This window comes from Mesocricetus auratus, unplaced genomic scaffold (genome assembly GCF_017639785.1).
Source record: "Mesocricetus auratus isolate SY011 unplaced genomic scaffold, BCM_Maur_2.0 Super-Scaffold_100004, whole genome shotgun sequence".
Classification (NCBI taxonomy): Eukaryota; Metazoa; Chordata; class Mammalia; order Rodentia; family Cricetidae; genus Mesocricetus; species Mesocricetus auratus.
The window spans coordinates 5923665-5944089 of NW_024429189.1; the positions used below are offsets into that span (position 1 = coordinate 5923665).

Sequence of the window (20425 nt, forward strand, 5' to 3'; positions counted from 1 at the left end):
CCTGGGTGTCTCCTAACTGATTGCTGTGCTGGGCCACACAGGACAGTACTGTCCTCTGACAGTGCCCTTGGTCACTCTGCAGGTGTACACTGTGAGATCAATATTGATGACTGCCATCCCCACCTCGACCCCACCTCCCGAAGCCCCAAGTGCTTCAACAATGGCACCTGTGTGGACCAGGTGGGTGGTTATAGCTGCACCTGCCCCCCAGGCTTCGTCGGGGAGCGTTGTGAGGGTGATGTCAACGAGTGTCTCTCCAACCCCTGTGACCCACGGGGCACCCAAGACTGCGTGCAGCGTGTTAACGACTTCCACTGCGAGTGCCGGGCTGGCCACACTGGTGCGTGCCTTGGGCAGGTGGGCAGGTGCCTGGGGTGGACGGGCAGTGGTAGCAGGGCTGGCTCCTTACCGTCTTCTCACGCAGGACGCCGCTGCGAATCGGTCATCAACGGTTGCAGGGGCAAACCATGCAAGAATGGGGGTGTGTGTGCCGTGGCCTCCAACACCGCCCGCGGATTCATCTGCAGGTGCCCTGCGGTAGGTGTCCCGGCCCTGTGCAGCTGCTAGGATCCAGGTCTGAGGGTCCCAGAACCCCTGAATTTCACATTGGGTGGACCTGTCCCACACCAATCCTCACCTAGGTGGATTAGCCTGAAGGCTTCTAGCCAGGGCTAGGGACCAAGCCCCATGCTTCCTCATGCCCACTCTTCCAGTTCATTCACAAAATTTGAGTGTGCATGATACATACATACCTGTAATTCTAGTACTCTAGGGCTGAGGCTGAAAGATTGCCCTGCGTTTAAGGCTACCTTAACTACAGAGCAAGATCTTGTTTAAAAAAGTTTATTTCCTGCTACGCTGTATTGGGGTTTTAGGTCCTCACACACGCTGGGCAAATGTTCTGCCCCTGAGTCCCAGCCCAGCCTCTTATGTTTAAAAAAATGTTCATCTTGAAGCAGTTTTAGGTTTGCATGAGAACTTATCAGGAGGCCAGGTCCCCACCCTGCCTGCCATTTCCTATGGTTACCACCTTGCATGGAAGGTGTTGAGGGTCACACTCAGAGCTGGCACTGAGGTGCATTATTTGCTGTGGGTGTTAACACTCAGGAATTCATACACATATAAAGTACCGGTGTCAGCCTGCTTTTTCATGGTTCTAAAATGTCCTAGGACTCTACCCACTTAGCCATCCCTCCATTTCAAAGCCCGTGGTAATCCTGACCTTTCTAGGCGAGGATGTTAGCGGGTCTTAGCACTGGGGAAAGGCCACACAGACACCTTTCATAGTTCATGGGATGCAGCTGGGCCTAGGCTGGAGCGCATCGTGTCCCTGAACCCTAGCGCCTTGATCCAGTGCGCCATCCTCTCTCCCCACAGGGCTTTGAAGGTGCCACGTGTGAGAATGATGCCCGCACTTGTGGCAGCTTGCGCTGCCTCAATGGCGGTACTTGTATCTCAGGCCCACGGAGTCCCACCTGCCTTTGCCTGGGCTCCTTCACTGGCCCCGAGTGCCAGTTCCCCGCCAGCAGCCCCTGTGTGGGAAGCAACCCTTGCTACAATCAGGGCACCTGTGAGCCCACATCCGAGAGCCCTTTCTACCGCTGTCTGTGCCCTGCCAAGTTCAACGGGCTGCTGTGCCACATCCTGGACTACAGCTTCACAGGTGGCGCCGGGCGCGACATTCCCCCGCCACAGATTGAGGAGGCCTGCGAGCTGCCCGAGTGCCAGGAGGATGCAGGCAACAAGGTCTGCAGCCTGCAGTGTAATAATCACGCGTGTGGCTGGGACGGCGGCGACTGCTCCCTCAACTTCAACGACCCCTGGAAGAACTGCTCGCAGTCCTTGCAGTGCTGGAAGTATTTCAGTGACGGCCACTGTGACAGCCAGTGCAACTCAGCCGGCTGCCTCTTTGATGGCTTCGACTGCCAGCGCACCGAGGGACAGTGCAAGTGAGTAAGGCTGGGTGGCCTCAGGGTCCCAGGGCTCAGCAGACAGCTGCGGGAGGAAGGACCAAACAAGTAACCAGGAACACGAGGCCAGTGTCTGCCCCTGCCCACAGGGGTCGCAGAGCATATTTCCCAGGTCTGGGCCAGTCAGGGTGGGTGTGGGGCCCGCAAGGCTGGCTTGTGACTGAGTGCGCCCTGTACCCCTCAGCCCTCTGTACGACCAGTACTGCAAGGACCACTTCAGTGACGGCCATTGCGACCAGGGCTGCAACAGCGCCGAGTGCGAGTGGGACGGGCTGGACTGTGCAGAGCACGTGCCCGAGCGGCTGGCGGCCGGCACGCTGGTGCTGGTGGTGCTGCTCCCACCTGAGCAGCTACGCAACAACTCCTTCCACTTCCTGCGGGAACTCAGCCACGTGCTGCACACCAACGTGGTCTTCAAGCGCGATGCACAAGGCCAGCAGATGATCTTCCCCTACTACGGCCGCGAGGAAGAACTGCGCAAGCACCCGATCAAGCGCTCTGCGGCGGGTTGGACCACCTCGTCACTGCTTCCCAGCGCCAGCGGGGGGCGCCAGCGCAGGGAGCTGGACCCCATGGACATCCGAGGGTGAGTGAGCTCCATCCGGATCCAGCTGCTGTGGGCTGTTTCCTAGTCCGCCCCTGGGCCCTGTTACCAGCTCAGCCCTGGAGGTGGACTCTGGGGAGGTAGTATTCACCCTACTTTATGGCCAAAAAGGACCTGGAATGCGGAGGCCACCCCTCCTCTAGGTACCTGGCAGGGTTCACTCTGCCCAGCTTGTGGTTTTGAGGCTCCACTCTGTACCAGGTGTTTAGTCAGAACCAAGCTGGTGAGAGCCTCCAGGGTGGTCCCCGGAGCTAAATCATCCTAGACCAAGCCTGCACCTCACCTCCGTCTCTACAGCCTGCTTGTCCACGCCGCAGAGGAGGCGCGTGGGGAAATGCGGAAGGGCACTGTCGCTGAGCCTTGAAGGCTGAGCAGCTGAGGGTGGCAGTGAGGAGGCACAGATAAGGGCGTCTCATGGGTGCCGCACAGGGCCACCTGGGAATGGGCAGAGACGCACCAGCCAGGACTGGAGTGGTCCTTGCAATACTGCTCGCCCCCTTGCCTTGAATTTGGGGGTTCCAGGAGCCGGCCACCTATTCCTCTTTGAAATGCTGGGCATCAGCCTGGCGGCTCCTTGGTGTCTCTTGACCTCAGCAGTTTCTAGTCCTGGTTTCCTTGCCATGGGAACTGCAGTACAGGTTAGAAATGGATTGTCGCCTGGAAGCTGTATTAGAATCCTATGTCTGAGAGGCCTTGCCTGAGAGTAGGTGACCCGACCGGCATGACAGTCTCAACTTTCTGCTGTCGTCTCAGGCCTCTCCTGGGGGAGTCCTGAGGACTCTAACCCATAGCTGCATCCCTGCACTTCTGTGGGGCACCAGGTACTGCTCCCAAGAGTGCCCTGGGTGCCTGAGGACATTCTCTCCTCTGAGGTGAAGTGAGGGGTGCTGTGGTACCTAAGGGGCGAGGCTGAGAAGCATGTTGGGCAGTAGGAAGAACCCCTGCTGAGTGCCAGACCCTGGGGCTGCAGGAGCCCGGTCCAGTTGTCCAAACCCTGGGGCTGCAGGGAGCCGGGTCGTGTTGCCGGGCTGTTGCTGTCAGATACGCTCTCGGGGTCAGGGTGACGGGTGGGGAGTCGGAGCTGGTGTGCAGGCAGCATGCTACGCTGTATCTGATGTCAGTGTGATGTGTGTGTCCCCAGCTCCATTGTCTACCTGGAGATTGACAACCGGCAATGTGTGCAGTCATCGTCACAGTGCTTCCAGAGTGCCACCGATGTGGCCGCCTTCCTGGGCGCGCTTGCTTCACTTGGCACCCTCAACATCCCCTACAAGATCGAGGCCGTAAAGAGTGAGTGGTCATGGTTGGAAAGATGGCTGGTTGTTAAAGAACACTCACAGAGGTCCGGGGTTCAAATCTCAGAACCCACACAGTGTCTTAGGACTATCCGTCACTCCAATTCCAGGGGATCCAACACCTTCTGACCTCTGCAGGCACCAGGCATGCATGGGGTTCACAGACATACACGCAGACAAAACACCCATACTCATTAAAACCAAATTTTAAGTGAGTGCCCTACACCCCAGCCCTGCTTCTTCAGGGATGGGTTGCTGGAGTCGAGAGATCGTCCGTCTGGGGGGGGCTCAGGCAGGCCGCCTCGCACTCCTTATGCTAGCTGCCAGCCAGAGCTCAGGAAGAGCTTTTCTGGAACTTTCTTGATGGCCGTCTGTCCCTGTGGATGGTGACAGCCATAGGTAGAGCTTAGATGTATACATATACCAGAAAATGTGGAGGAGCTTTTTTTTCTCCCTGTTCTTTACCCCTGATTTTTCTTTGTTGGGTATTATTTCAAAATCATTACAGGGTTTTTTTATTTTTTTGTTATTTTTTTTAAGAGAGAGAGAGAAGAATTGATCGGTGTCATGTGAAGTGTTGAAGTTTGTATCTTGAAAATCCCCCTAAATCCTTTGTCTTAACAGCTCAATGCGAGCGCAGCGATTTGAAGTTCGCTAATCCTCCTCCTCGGAAGGGGAGAAGTGAGCACTGTCTCCAGACAGATCGGCTGGTGCAGGAGAGAATTTAGCGATAGTTTGCAATTCTGATTAATCACGTAGAAAATGACCTTATTTTGGGGGGGCGGGATGGAGGAGAGTGGGTGAGAGGCACACTGGCCGCGGAGCCAGTCCGCCGCCCCCCGCCGGCATCACCACGCCTGACGCGGGGTGCTTGCCTGCCGCCCCTGCCCGCAGGTGAGACGGTGGAGCCTCCGCTGCCCCCGCAGCTGCACCTCATGTACGTGGCAGCCGCTGCCTTCGTGCTCCTGTTCTTTGTGGGCTGTGGGGTGCTGCTGTCCCGCAAGCGCCGGCGGCAGCATGGCCAGCTGTGGTTCCCTGAGGGCTTCAAAGTGTCAGAGGCCAGCAAGAAGAAGCGGAGAGAGCCCCTCGGCGAGGACTCCGTTGGCCTCAAGTGAGTGGATACCGCTCCCACTGTGTGTCGGGGCGGGGGGGGGGGTGGCTGGGGGTGAGTGGTAGGGTGGGGGGCGGGTGCTTAGCTCCTGCAAGCCTATGGGCCCATCCCTCCCCATTCTTACTTTGAGCCCGTCTGCATGCGGAGGGTGCCATTATGAGCTGTGGCTACAGGGCATTTCCTGGAGCACCTGCTGAGTTTCCCCACCCCTCACCCAGGCCCCTGAAGAATGCCTCAGATGGTGCCCTGATGGACGACAATCAGAACGAGTGGGGGGACGAAGACTTGGAGACCAAGAAGTTCCGGGTAAGTCCAGCAGGCTCCCAGGCTTCCCTGGGCGACACTTCCCACCTGGGCCACAAATGATGAAGAGGCTTTGCTTACTCTGTCCCAATTCAGTTTGAGGAGCCGGTGGTTGTTCCTGACCTGGATGATCAGACTGACCATCGGCAGTGGACCCAGCAGCACCTGGATGCTGCTGACCTGCGCATGTCTGCCATGGCCCCCACACCGCCTCAGGGTGAGGTGGATGCTGACTGCATGGATGTCAATGTCCGAGGACCTGGTAAGGCCACTGGAGATGCGCACGCGCACACACCTAGCGTAGACATAAAGGCCATTAGGACTTGAACAGGGTTGGATCACTGAATGGCTCTGCCTAGCAGCACCCTCCCCTTACCTGAACTCCAGGCCCCTGCTGCCCCCACAGTCCCACAGTCCACTTTTCCATGAAATACTGCTTTGTAATACATTCAAGTGTTGATTTTTCCCTTTGTTTTTATTTGTTTGTTTTGTTTTGTTTTGGGTTTCTCTGTATTGTTTTGGAAGCTGTCCTGGAACTCGCTCTGTAGACCAGGCTGGCCTCGAACTCAGAGAGATCCACCTGCCTCTGCTCCCCAGTGCTGGGATTAAAGGCGTGCGCCACCAACACCCAGCTTTCCCTTTATTTTTTGAGTCAGGGTCTTACTCTGTAGGCCAGGCTAACCCCAAATATGATTCTTCTGTTTTGGCTTCCGTTGTGCTGGGATTATAGGTGTGATCCCCGTGACTAGCTAAAGTGTTGACTTTGAAAACTATATGCATATATGTGTATAAAATATATGTGTGTTTATATATTATTTTATGCGCATGGTTCTGCCTACACATATGCCTGTGTACCATGTGCATGCCTAGTGCCTATGGAAGCCAGAAGAGGCCACTGGATCCTCTGGAACTAGAGTTGCAGGTTGTTGTGAGCGGCTGCATGGGTGCTGGGATTGAACCCAGGTCCTCTGGAAGAGCAGCCAGTGCTCTAACTATTGAGCTATCTCTCTAGCCCTCGTGTTACTATATTTTTAAGCATTTATTCATTTGAGTGAGATAGTGCACACATGGAGGTCAGAGGACAACTTACATGACTTGGTTCTCTCTTCCCTCCGTGTGGGTCCCAGGGATCAAACTCAGGTTGGCAGGCTTGGCAGCCCAATGGTGACTTTTTAAGTTCATTTTTCTTCTTTTTCCTGGATGGGTCCTCAATGAAGGGTACCTTGGGCAGACCAGGAAGTAAAACTTGGAGGGGTCCTCATCACCCCATCTCTTCAGGTTGGTAGCTACACTAGGCCAGCTCAGGGTGACTTCAACAGACCCCAGTAGCCACTACTTATCTGTCTACACAGCTGTCCCTTGGCCTGAAGGCTTTGGCAGGGCTGCCGTGGACATGGCTGGGTACTGACCCTCCCTGAGGCTGACACCGCCCCTTCCATGCTCACCCCTGTCTCTCCTCTCTGCAGATGGCTTCACACCACTCATGATCGCCTCCTGCAGCGGAGGGGGCCTCGAGACAGGCAACGGCGAAGAAGAAGAAGATGCACCTGCCGTCATCTCCGACTTCATCTACCAGGGTGCCAGCCTGCACAACCAGACCGACCGCACAGGGGAGACCGCCCTGCACCTGGCTGCCAGATACTCTCGTTCGGATGCTGCCAAGCGCTTGCTGGAGGCCAGTGCAGATGCTAACATCCAGGACAACATGGGGCGCACCCCGTTGCACGCAGCTGTTTCTGCAGATGCTCAGGGCGTCTTCCAGGTAGGCAGCACTGCATCCTTGGGGCCAGTTACCCTATCTGGGGCAGTGGTCTGGCTGGCATGGGCCCTGAAAGCCCTAATTCCAAGTGTGACTGGGCAGGGACAGCTGGCACCTTTACCGGAACTGCCCAGTGAAGGAAGTCCAGGTTACAAAGGGTATCAAGGCCCACTCGTGTTCTCTGGGCAAGCTGGCTGCAGGTGGTTCTAAGGAACCTACAGAGTGAGGCAGGGCTTCCCTGCCCTCAGTAAGATGCTTCAGTCTAAAGGCTATGGTCAGCCCAAGTGCTGTAGCTTTTGCAACCTAGTCCCACCCCATTCATCTGTGGCTGCAGGCATAGCCCATGGCGGCAGGAAGAGAGCTTTAGAAGCTGCTGGTCCTGGCTTTTGCCTGGAAGCCTAAAGCCAGCCAGGGTGGATTTAGAGATTTAGCTGCCTGGGTCTCCAGGGACCATCCCTAGTAGCTGCTCCTGCATGCTGGCAGCCATTGACCCTGGCTACCAGGTCCCATCTCTGGGCTGCCCTGGAGCAGGCTCTAATGGGGCATAGACCAGGCATCAAAAAGCTTGCCATTTAATCATTTCTTTTTTTAATAGTTTATTTATTTTTATTTTATGTGTATTGGTGTTTTGCTTGCATATATGTCTGTGTGAGCAGGCCGGATCCCCTTGAACTAGAGTTACAGACAGCTGTGAGCTGCTGTGTGGTTGCTGGGAATTGAACCAGGGTCCCCTGGAAGAGCATCCAGTGCTCCTAACCGCTGAGCCATCTCTCCAGTCCCCATTTAATCATTTCTTAACTCAAGCAACATATTGTCGGTCTGCAGAAGGAATTAAGCCAGACATGGCCATGCACACCTGTTATCCCGGCACAATAGAATCTGAGAGGATTGTAAGCACAAGGCGAGCCTGGTCTTTATAGAAAGACCCTGTTTCAAAATAGCAAAGGGAGACTGCAGTCAGCCACAGGATAAGATGAGCCTGGGGCAGGTACACACGGCCTGCTTTGCTTGCACAGACAGACCTGTGTCTGCTCTGCAGGAATCTAGGCAGTGCTGAGTCCCTACGCAGGTCACCATCCCATTCCTCCCCCTTGTGACTCAAGCAGGGCAGCTCAGCAGTTCCGTGTATGGTTGTGGGCTGCTAATGGTTCCCCTCCCTTCTGTCCCCCCACGCATGGCAGAAGCTTGACCCCTTTAACCTAGAGGTGTTTCTGGTAGCCATGACCGTAAGATGAGGCCGCATGTGGTCACGATGGGCTGTCGGTGTCTCCCGGGGCTCGGGTAGGAACTCTAGCTCCTCCTGCACATTGAATGTAGCTCCATGGCACCCCATTTCTCAGGGGTTCATCTGAGTCATGGGAACCCCTAGGCCCAGTCTAGGTAGGCATTGGTTCCTGGCGATACCAGCTTGTGTTTGGATCACTCTGACTGAATCCCTCCCTGCCTTCCAGATCCTGCTCCGGAACCGAGCCACAGATCTGGATGCCCGCATGCATGACGGCACAACCCCATTGATCCTGGCTGCACGCCTGGCCGTGGAGGGCATGCTGGAGGACCTCATCAACTCGCATGCAGACGTCAATGCTGTGGATGACCTAGGTAGGCCTAAGCTACAGCCCAGCTTCCGAGAACGTCAAACCCCTCCACGGTCTGTCTGGCCCCCGCCTACTCTCTTCTCTCCTTGCTTCCTTTCCAGGCAAGTCGGCCTTGCACTGGGCAGCGGCAGTTAACAATGTGGACGCTGCAGTTGTGCTCCTGAAGAACGGAGCCAACAAAGACATGCAGAACAACAAGGTAAGCAAAAGGATGGCCCTAGCCACAGGGGCCTGGTGGGGACCACTTAGAGTGTTAGCATGTCTGGGACACGGCTAATTCTTCTGACACCTCCCAAGTGTGGGGGCTGGGACAACAGCACATAAGGTAGCCCACCCTTGCAGGGGAGACAGGATGAGGTGGCAATTGATGTCCTATGTCACCGTTTCTTGAACCTTGCTCTGTGTTCCCCTTTGTCCTTGAGGGATATGATGACTCTAGGGGCTCAGGATTGGCCAAGGGGCTTGGGTGGGCCAGGTCTGTGTGGCCCACCACTAGCATCCTCCCTCTTTTGGGGTAAGGGAAACTTACTGCTTTAAGACTATGTTTAGTTACTTGAAGTGCAGAGTCTGTGCTTCCCTTCCCAACTCCACTGCAGGTCGGGAAATGCAACAGGCATCAGGCACAGGGGGTTGTTATTGGACACAGGTTCTCCCAGGTCCAGGGTGGGCCAGTGGTCATAAAGAGAATCAGAGCCTGGTAGACGGCTCTCTAGGTTCCTAGGCCTTTCATACGCCTCACAGAGAGGTGTATGGTTATGTCTATTAGGCAGAGCAGAGCCGGAAGGAGCTGAGAGGCCATGGCCACTGGTAACCCTTTGGTCAGGAAATGCCTTCCCTGTGTCCACTGATTAGCCTTAAAGGTTCCTGAGTCCCAAAATTGCAGTATTTTGCACCTGCAATTTGGGGAGGAGGATAAACAGCCCCAGGTTCATTGGGGTTCTGGCAGTCTGACCCCACACAGGGGAAGCCCCGTGGATTTAGCATGGAGGGTCCCACAGAACTTCTCTGGGGGATGAGGCGATATATCTAGGTTCTCTAAAACAGGACTCAGGTCCAGCCAGGTGTGGTGTTATGTTATCCAAGATAGCCTGTAATCCTGGCACTAGGCCATCTTGGGTAACTTAGGGAGGCCCCGCTACAACCCTCCCCTCCACAAACCTGGTAGTGTAGGATGTTTAGGTCTAGATAGGTCTCACCCACTGTGGAAAGAGGAAGAGGAACCGCCGCCGCTTCCCTAGCTCCTCCTCCCAGGCTATCCATTGTGACTGACTCAGCAGGTCCTATACCAGGCCCGGCTCCCTCATAGGCCCCCTGTCTGTGTCCTACAGGAGGAGACTCCCCTGTTCCTGGCCGCCCGTGAGGGCAGCTATGAGACTGCCAAGGTGCTGCTGGACCACTTTGCCAACCGGGACATCACAGATCACATGGACCGCCTGCCACGGGACATCGCGCAGGAGCGCATGCACCACGACATCGTGCGGCTGCTGGATGAGTACAACCTGGTGCGCAGCCCACAGCTGCACGGCACTGCCCTGGGTGGCACGCCCACCCTGTCTCCCACACTCTGCTCACCCAATGGCTACCTGGGCAACCTCAAGTCTGCCACACAAGGCAAAAAAGGCCCGCAAGCCCAGCACCAAAGGGCTGGCCTGTGGCAGCAAGGAAGCTAAGGACCTCAAAGCTCGGAGGAAGAAGTCCCAGGATGGCAAGGGCTGCCTGTTGGACAGCTCGAGCATGCTGTCGCCTGTGGACTCCCTTGAGTCACCTCATGGCTACTTGTCAGATGTGGCCTCGCCACCCCTCCTCCCCTCCCCCCTTCCAGCAGTCCCCATCCATGCCTCTCAGCCACCTTCCTGGGATGCCTGACACCCACCTGGGCATCAGCCACTTGAATGTGGCAGCCAAGCCTGAGATGGCGGCACTGGCTGGGAGCAGCCGGCTGGCCTTTGAGCCGCCACCCCCACGCCTCTCCCACCTGCCTGTGGCCTCCAGTGCCAGCACGGTGCTGAGTACCAATGGCACAGGGGCTATGAATTTCACCGTGGGCGCGCCTACAAGCTTGAATGGCCAGTGTGAGTGGCTCCCCCGGCTGCAGAACGGCATGGTGCCCAGCCAGTACAACCCACTACGGCCTGGTGTGGCATCGGGCACGCTGAGCACACAGGCAGCTGGCCTCCAGCACGGCATGATGGGCCCACTACACAGCAGCCTTTCCACCAATACCTTGTCCCCAATGATCTACCAGGGCTTGCCCAACACACGGCTGGCTACACAGCCCCATCTGGTGCAGACCCAGCAGGTGCAGCCGCAGAACTTACAAATCCAGCCTCAGAACCTGCAGCCACCATCGCAGCCACACCTCAGTGTGAGCTCAGCAGCCAGTGGGCACCTGGGCCGGAGCTTCCTGGGTGGGGAGCACAGCCAGGCGGATGTACAGCCACTGGGCCCCGGCAGTCTGCCTGTGCAGCACACCATTCTGCCCCAGGAGAGCCAGGCCCTGCCCACATCCCTGCCATCCTCGATGGTCCCGCCCATGACCACTACCCAGTTCCTGACCCCTCCTTCCCAGCACAGTTACTCATCCTCACCTGTGGACAACACTCCCAGCCACCAGCTGCAGGTGCCAGAGCACCCCTTCCTCACCCCGTCCCCCGAGTCCCCTGACCAGTGGTCCAGCTCCTCCCCGCATTCCAACATCTCTGATTGGTCCGAGGGCATCTCCAGCCCGCCCACCAGCATGCCGTCCCAGATCACCCACATTCCAGAGGCATTTAAGTAAACAGTGATGCGGGATGCCGGACCCCAGCTTCCGTTCCCAAGCCCTGTTGGGAGTCGTTTCCAGTGCTCCAGGATGCAGGGGCGACCAAAGGAGCTTCTTTAAAAAAAATGTTTTTATACAAAATAAGAGGACAAGAATTTCCATTTTTTTAGTATTTATTTATGTACTTTTATTTTCCACAGAAACACTGCCTTTTTATTTATATGTATTGTTTTCTATGGCACTAGGGAAAAACGTATCTGTTCCAAGAAAATAAACTAGTTCTCAGAGCCTTGATTTCCGTGGTCAGGGTGAAGTTCCCTGTGCGTTTGTAAAATATGAACAAGGATTCATGATTTGTAAATGCTGTTTATTTATTGATTGCTTCTTTCCAAAATCAAGAAAGAAACCATGACAGAAGGGAAGCTGGGACCTGCCATTGCCAGAAATTCCCATCTACCCAGAGGCCTGCCACCCTACAGCCGCCGCCCTCCTCCCAGGGTGACCTGGGATTTGTAGATGTGCTGAGAGAGAGGCCAAGACCTTCACACCTTGGGCTCATAGATTAGTTTTGTATCTAAAACAGGAAGCAAGTAAAATGATGTGGTTTAGACATTTTCTAAAACCGCCAGCTTGGGTTTAAAAGAGGTGTCCTTGGCATGTTCAGAGAGTGTGTTACCCAGTACCAGCCATGAATCTTCAGGCTTCAGTGTTCCCTAGTAGTGTTCATGGGCTTTGGGAGTACTCCCCTCCCCACCCCTCTTGCCCTGCCCCACTGTCCCCTTCCTGACATCTTGAGCCAGTGAGCCATGCAGGATGTGGTGCCTCCTGGGGCCGTGTGGAGTAACCCCACCTCCTGGAGAAAGACACTGCCTGGACTTTTCCCTGTGGGGCCCCGGCATCACTCCTTGAACAGCATCGTCCAAATTCAACTGAGTTTGGACTGTCCCTGGCCTGCCTGGGCTCCTGAGACCTGACTGCTGAAGGGCTCCAATGTGCATTGTAGACTCGCCAGAGTAGCCTGCATTGAGACCTCAAGGAAATCTGGCCTGTGCTGTCTGATCCCCTAACTGCCCGAGAGTGTGGTGGAATGTGGGTGGAGCCTGCTTCTGGGACCTCCCTCCTGGTTCAGGGCCGTGCTCACAGCAGATTCTTGCAGTATCAAGTATAAGCCTGTGGCAGAGTAAGTATCTGTAAATACATGTTTAAAGGTGGATTTTGTTTAAAAAATCTAAAGGAACAAGTCTGTCCTGTGTCAAGCTGATGAGGAATGTCAGAATGTGGCTCAGCTCAGTGTGACCCAGGCCTCATGACCTGCAGCTGCTGAACCAGTAGCTCCTAAGAGCACAACCCGGGATGGCCCATCCGCCGTCCACCAAGCCCTCTCCCAGCTACTGTGTGCTGGAGGCTCGCTCAGGGGCAGGTGCCCACCTCCTCAGGGCAGCTCCTCCTGGCTTGGGGCTGGGGGGCTGCAGTGTCTGTGTCATTCTTAATAGGTATGACCAGACACATCCTAAGATGTTGATTCTTACCGTGTTTTATAAAATAAAGTGTAGTTTACAGAAAAAAGAAAACTTTTTAAAAAATGTTATCTACATGTAAAACTGTAGGTAATGAAAATGATGTATTTTTTCATCTTTTTTGTTAACTAATTTGCAATAAAAGTGATGCTGATGGTCATCCAGATTTTGCTAAACTGGAGTGTTGTTTTGCTCACTTTGTGGGCTGGGTGGCAGAGCAAGGGCCACCCAGCACTGAGATAACTAAAATCAGAACCCTCTCTTACACAGCAATAATAAAGAAGTTCACAGGGATATTCCCTTCCCAGAGACTTCACAGCCCAGGGCATCAAGGTGGAAGACAGTTGCCACAAGAGTTGATGCAATCCCCTTAGAGGGATGTGCATTTGATGTCATCTCTGTCAGCTGCAGAGGAGTCAACGCACCTTTCATTGTGGTATATGGCTATCCTCTGAGCCCAAAAACCTCCATCATCTTCAAGTTTGCAAAAGGTCATCCCAGTTGAGCCCTGTTGACTGCTTATACGCCACCCCCCAAAAGGGTTAAGAGGGTCATGGGACTCTCACAGGACCTTCACCTAATGATCCAGTCATTCCGTACTGCCTGTTGTGCATGACCTCAAGGAAGGACTAGAGTATTAGTCTGGGAAGACTAGTGGGAGGGAGTCTCCATTTATGTGGCCGTGAGAAAGCCTTATCTCTGCTAGACAGAGCCTTTTTCCCCCTTGGGGGTAGGGAGAAGCATCCACACTCAGAAAGTAACCTTCACCTATGTTCTGTATATCAGTCCAGTAGATCCATTGGTGCCTAGGGTCAACTTTGGTGGAATGGTTCCTAGCACTGTCATTAGGACCTTAGGAGGAGGGGTAGGCGTTCCCCCCCTCCCCCGGAAGGAGTTTTAGCAACATTCATCTAGCCAAAGAGTCCCTGCAGCAGACAGAAGGGAACATGGAGAGGGGGTCTTGGGACAAGCACCCAAGACCTAAGAGGGAGCAAAGGGGACTGAAGAACCAACAGAGCAGGGCAGCGTGTGACATGGCAAGGTAAGTCTGGAAAGAACTGTGATCCCAAGAGGCTGAGTGCTACAAAGGCATGCTAGCCCTGAGAAGAAATCAGCATAGTAAGGTGTGGATTGTCTCTCTTCCTGCCTGGTCCTCTTCACTTGACCCACACCTCGGGGCATACCAGGAGCCTCTAACCGAAGTGACCAGGGAGAGTGCAGTGCCTTCTCAGAGTCTGGCCATCTGAGGACAAATGTGACTCCAACAAGTTCAGATGTCCTGTCCTGGGCCCATGGTTGCACATTGTGATAGCAGAGAGGCCAGGGGTCCCAGAAGAGGTGCTCACAGACAGGATTATGGTAAGTCGTTTAATTCTCGCTCTCAAGGGGAAGGTGTGCGCCTGAATTCTCCCCTAGAATTCCACCCTGAAATGGAAATGACAGTGGAAAGGGCCTGGCAGGCCTCTCTACTGCATCATCCACAATTGCATGTGCAGCCCAGTGTCTGTCGGACGATAGACATGGTCTGTCCACATTGAGATGGCTGGCTGTTGGGCACACATTTGAACTGGGTTTGGGGTGATAACATTTGCATCCACAGACAAAGCAGGGGCCTCACCCATTTGGGCAAATCTTCTCTAGCCAGTGAGGAGTCAAGGGAGTGGGGACCCCTGCCTGCTGTGGTAGAACATGAGTCCTCTCCTGCCTTCAGACTCCCACAGAAAGACTGCCTGTTCTTAGATCTCTAGAACTTGGGTCATTAACAGACCAGGGTCTCCAGCTTGCCAGGTGTAGCTGTGGGGACTTGTTAACCCCACAACTGTGTGCACCATATGGTCCACTTTTTCTCTGTATGCACCCTAATAAACATGTAGTGAAATAGTTTTCAGCCATTAAACGGAACAAAGCACTAAGACCCACTAAAATGTAGGAGGACATTGGGCTCGGCGAAAGAAGCCTCACAAGTGACCATGATTCCATTTTTATGAAATGTCCTCAGTAATTAAAGCCACAGAAGCAGAAAACGGAGTGGCCATTCCTGAGACCAGGGAAATTGGTATGACTGTCTGATGGCTGCAAGTTTGAGTTGACATGATGGATATTCCAGCCCTGTCTAAGAGGTGGAGCCTGCAAGGTTCTGTGAAGGCCTCGTACCTGTCAATGCTAGAATTCCACTACTGTGAGTCTACTAAAACTAGCAAAGAAATCCAGCAACAGAGGAAGTTTAAGTTTATCCTCACCGACACAACGGAAAGTTCTCTCTTATTTTGTGACAGGATCTTGTGTGTATCCCAAGTTGGCCTCAAACCTACCATACCCCTGCCTCATTTTCCCAAGTGTTGGGTTTCTAGTGTGTACCACACTCAACTCAGCCCAGTGCTTTTAAGGAGCATCTATCTGCCCCTAAGGTAATCAGAAACAAAAAATGTAAAACAATATTAAGGGCGAGGGATGTAGCCCAGTAGCAGAGAATTTGTTTACTATGCACAGCACTCCAGATTCCATCTCCAGGTCTGAATAAAGTAATCAATAAATTGACTGGGGAGATATTGTCAATAAAGTGCGTATAGTGTAAACCTGAGCACCTGGGTTTGAGTCCATATAAAAAAGCCGGGTATGGCAAAGCTCTGTGATCTCAGCAGCACCATCGAGGTGGGGAGGTGGAGACAGGTGGATTCCTGGGGCTCACTGGCTAGCTAGCCTTGGCTAATCAATGAGCCCCAGGTCCCAGTGAGAGACCCTGTCTCAAAAACAAAAACTAAAAATCAAGGGCTGGGGAGATGACCAGATAGTAAAAATTCCTGCTGCACTAGCACCAAGACCTGAGTTTGGATCCCCAGCACATGAAAACCTGGCATGACCACATATCTGTAACCACCTGATGGAGTGGAGAGGGGGACAGGATCCTGGAGCCATTGGCCTAACCAATCAGCAGAACAGCAGGTCCAGTGAAAGACCCTGCTTCAGAAAACAGGGTGGACTTGGGCATGGTGGCAAGAACTTTTAACCACAGCATCAGGAGGCAGAAGAAATCGAATCTCTGAGTTCCAGGCCAGCCTGGTCTACATTTCGAGTGCCAGGAAAGCCCAAAGCTAATAGTCTCTGTCTTAAAAACAAACTAAAAAACCAAGATGGAGAACGAGAAAGACACCCTCTGACCTTTCCACAAACACACACACACACACACACACACACACCACACAATTTAAGGACTAAATGGAACACTCAGCAGCTATGCAGCCCAGAGAGGAAAAGGAGTCTTCTAGTCTCCCTTGTTTAGTGGGAATGCAGGACAGTGGGTCCTGACATCTCCCTGCAGGCACATTCCTTTAATCCCAGCACTCAGGAGGCAGAGGCAGGCAGATCTCTGTGAGTTTGAGGCCAGGCTGGACCGACAGCCTCCAAAACAATGCAGAGAAACCCTGTCTCGTAAAACCAAAAAAAAAAAAAAAAACAAAACAAAAAACCAAAAAGGAAAAGAAAAAAACACAAAACTCCTCCTCCCACCCCCTGAAAAATGAGCCCCTCATTCCTCCCTCTCCCCCCAAGTGTCTTTCCTTTTCCCGCCTGTGTAGTTTGGGGTATATGGGGGTCCCATCCTTTTGAAGAAGTGATTCAGAGAAGCCCAAGCCAACAGAAAGCCACATAGGCCACTTAAAAGGTTTATTTGTTATGTATACAGTTTTCTGTCTGCATGTAGGCCAGAAGAAGGGACTAGATCTGGTGACAGGTGGTTGTGAGCCACCATGTGGTTGCTGGGAATTGAACTCAGTACCTCTGGAAGAGCAGTCAGTGCTCTTAACCTCTGAGCCATCTCTCCAGCCCCACATAGGCCATTTAAAACACTTCATGACCCTTCAAAAAAGTACAAAGGAGCAGGTGAGTTTATTTCAATAATACATCTGGGTTCATCCATTGGAGCCGCAGTTACCACTTAACCAGCAGTCAACATAAGCAAAGTACTAAAAAGACCGAGTTCACATTCTTTTTATTATTATTTGTATTTATTTATTTTATGCACGTGTACTCACACATGCCACACATGTAGAGGTCAGAGGACAACTAGTGTGAGTCAGTTCTCTCCCTCTGCCAGGTGAGTCCCAGGGATTGAACTTGGGTTGTCCAGTTTGCAACAGGCACCCTTACCCACTGATATCACCATTATTTGCACTGTGTCTGAAACCCAGGGTTGGACTGGTCACACCAAAGGTGCTCGGGGACCACACAGGACTCAAAATGTCACACCAGACAGGAAGATTTAGACTTCAAAACCTTTGCCACCAGTACGGATAAAGGATCCATGGAGCCAGATGTAGTGCTGGGAGCATTTGGCAGGTGAAGACGGGAGGAGCAGGCACTCAAGACCAGAGCCTGTCTATAAATAAGTAAACAAATAGACAAAGGAGGTGAGGAGAGACTGCCACACTGGTGTTTTCTTCCTTGTTGTCAGAGAGGGCCCCGACTGTAGCGCTGCATCCCTCTGTCCAGTACAAAGAGGGACCCACGGTGCCACAGACCCAGCCAAGGCAGCAGGGATACACCTGCAACCACAAATGATTGAGTGCTGACATCCTTGTGCAGCTCCAGGAACCAACTAGCCATGGGGAAATGATTTTTACCATGTGACTCCACACCCTGTAGAGCTGTGGTGGCCCAGGCCAATCCTCAGCTGCATACACGGGCTTCTGGAAGAGGGGACAGTACTCCTGAGAAAAGTCCCATGAGAGGTTCTTGGCATAACACACGATATATTTTCCTGCAAAGGTATTTTGACACAGCACTTGAACAGTGCTACTTAGTATGGTACCAAAACAAACAAACAAACAAACAAACAAAAAAAAAAACAGTGGCCATGAGAAACCCAGAGATAGGAGTTAGGGGAAATGGGATTCTTTTACTACAGGATCCCCAACCCTGAATGGGCTGTGTGTACTGTGAATCTCTAAAGAAGGGTATGGGGGGTTGAGAGATGGCTCAGTAATTAAGAGCACTGATTGCTCTTCCAGAGTACCAGGGTTCAATTCCCAGCACCCACATGGCAGCTCACAACTGTCTGTAACTCCAGTTCCAGGAGATCCAAGACCCTCATTCAGACATAAATGAAAGCAAAACACCAAAGCAGATAAAATAAATAACAAAAGAGGTGTGTGGAACCTCTCCAAAGGACCTCTATTTCAAGATGGGGTGGCTCTATGCTCTGCATATATACCTTAAAGATGGTGTGGATCTAGGTCACCCTCCTGGTTGGTGTTTTCATGTTCTACCTGGCAGCTTTGGGATAGAAGATCCCCAGTGTCCTCTCGTGTGAGGTACTGCCTCTGAGGCCTGTGTGTGGATGGCTTAGCCATAAACATAGAACTGGAACTCTGTCTGGAGCATGGTAAGGACCGAGAAACAGCATTGCCCTTGACATCACCATTGGATTTTAAGAGCAGTCACTGGTCATCATCCTTATGGTGAGATGGCAACACCAGGTTTCCAGCAGCCCAGAATGTGTGATGCTGGGCTTTTATGTGCACATGTCACGCAAGGTTTGATGCCTTCACACCACCTTGACCTCATGGCTTAGTTTTGGGTCCCACTGCTTGGGAGGTTCATTCTCTAAAGCACCATGCAATTTCTATAACTCTATATTTAACACTGTATTTATTGTGTTTCTTATGAGAGTCCTCTGCATGGGTAAACATCCCTTCTTACTGAAGCTGGCACTGAGAAACAAGCCTGACCTAAGTTACTTATTTACTACCCCCCAAACTCAGTCTTCCTAATCTGGAAAAGGGAAGGGAAAAGGTCACTGGGTTTAGCTACAGCAGGCTGTGTAGAAGGGATGGCACAGGACAAGGTCCTTTCCTACATCTTAACAGCATTGTTACTGGCTCCCGTATGGTTGAGGACTGCCGGTTCTCAGAGCTTGGAGAGCCATCATCTTTTAAGACTCCACTGTGCTCAACTCAGGGAGCACTTATGCAGCGCCTGATGTCTTCGGCAAGCCCACAACCCTCAGTGAACCCAGAAATAAAGACTTCTCTCAGAGAGGGCTGTGTGGGGGCATTTGCAGCACCCAACTAAAGTGAGGAAGGCTGGAAAGAGCCCTCACTGTCTGGTCAGATTTATAGATGGCTCTCTGCCTCCCTCTGCTGGCAGTGTTCCACAGTGCTCCTCTGGCCCTCAGGATGTCCTCTAAACGGCATTTGTGCCCATCCCAGGACATTATTCATGTTGCAAACAAGGAAACTGAAGCTCAAAGAGGCATGTACATTATTCAAGTTCACTAGAGCCAGGGCCAAGTGACTCCCAGATCCACGAGAGAGGTCACCTCCTGTAGAAAGAATGTAAGCAATCCATCCAGCCATGTTGCCCAGGGCAGTTACTTCAAAAACAGGAATGGATGCTCAGAGAGAAAGAGGGGTTTGGCAGGTCATTTGTCCAGGATCCCTGACCACAACCAATTTGGCACATGGCACCCTTTGTACACTGGAATTCCTCCTGACTATCTCAAGACCCTAGTCCCTTCCCTGCCCAGACTCCTAGGGAGTCCACCCACCCAATGCAAATCACCACTCAGGTTTCAGATTCACATTTTGCTGCTGTGCTGGTGCTGCCCCGGGGACAAAGAAGCAGTTGCAGCCAGAGAGTTCAGTTTCTGTCCAGAGGCTTCATGTAGGGTGGGATCGACATTTGCTCCATAAAGCCCACCCTTGCCTGGGATGCCCAAGGCTGCCTCTGGAGCAGGTCAAACCGAGCTGGAAAGCCCCCAGGACCTCCCTACTTCATAATATCCCATGGCAAATATCCCTTGGGGGGCCTACAGGGCCACACCCAAGGATCCCTTTCCTTGCCATACAGAAGCTCTACCCAGACTGTCCCTTCCACCCAAAGAGCTCCTGTCCCTGCTCTGACCATTGCCCCACACAGCTCTCTCGTGTCCACACCCACTGCAGGACAGAGGGCGGGCTTATCTGTCCCACTCCCGATCCTGTGCCTGGAGCATAGCAGGGGCTCTGCACCGTCTTTGCTCCTGCTCTGTCTGGGCCCTGGGCTAGTGTGACGTCAACATCGTGTTTTCTACTTCACCCCCATTACCTGAGTGTTACCTTATATGGTAGCTCTGTGATCTAAGAATGCCCCCTGAGACACTTCACATTTCAGGACTCAGAAGACATGAAAGTGAAGCCATAAGGCCAACCAGAAGGCTACAGGGAAGCTAACATGTACCACATCTGAAAGGAGGCAGGGAGTGGCCTACTGTAGATTCTGAGCCCTTGTTACCTATGAAGATGGTTCCAGAAGTCTTCAAGGAAGGGGAGGAAATGCAGGTGTCTAATACCCTGGAATCTCTGGCTTCTAGAACCTTTTTTAAAAAATATTCTTTTAAACATTTTTTAGATTATTTTATGCATCTGGATGTACACTTGCATGCCATGTGGTTGCTGGGAATTGAACTCAACACCTCTGGAAGAGCAGCCAGTACTCTTAACCACTGATGCATCTCTCCAGCCCCCATGGCTCC

The 20425-nt window shown here is 52.9% G+C and overlaps 1 protein-coding gene across 1 annotated transcript in view; it reads left to right on the forward strand.

The window, feature by feature from the left end:
- The window catches only part of Notch1 (notch receptor 1), a 47698-nt gene extending 34607 nt beyond the window's left edge, over positions 1-13091 (forward strand). Inside the window, 14 exon segments of the mRNA XM_005083646.4 lie at positions 83-340; positions 425-537; positions 1378-1949; positions 2155-2556; positions 3716-3864; positions 4764-4980; positions 5199-5286; positions 5380-5545; positions 6750-7045; positions 8494-8641; positions 8739-8836; positions 9966-10250; positions 10252-10449; positions 10451-13091. Of these exon segments, the coding sequence (XP_005083703.1) occupies positions 83-340; positions 425-537; positions 1378-1949; positions 2155-2556; positions 3716-3864; positions 4764-4980; positions 5199-5286; positions 5380-5545; positions 6750-7045; positions 8494-8641; positions 8739-8836; positions 9966-10250; positions 10252-10449; positions 10451-11416 (3956 nt within the window). The 3' untranslated portion in view covers positions 11417-13091.
- The last annotated feature ends 7334 nt before the right edge of the window (positions 13092-20425 follow it).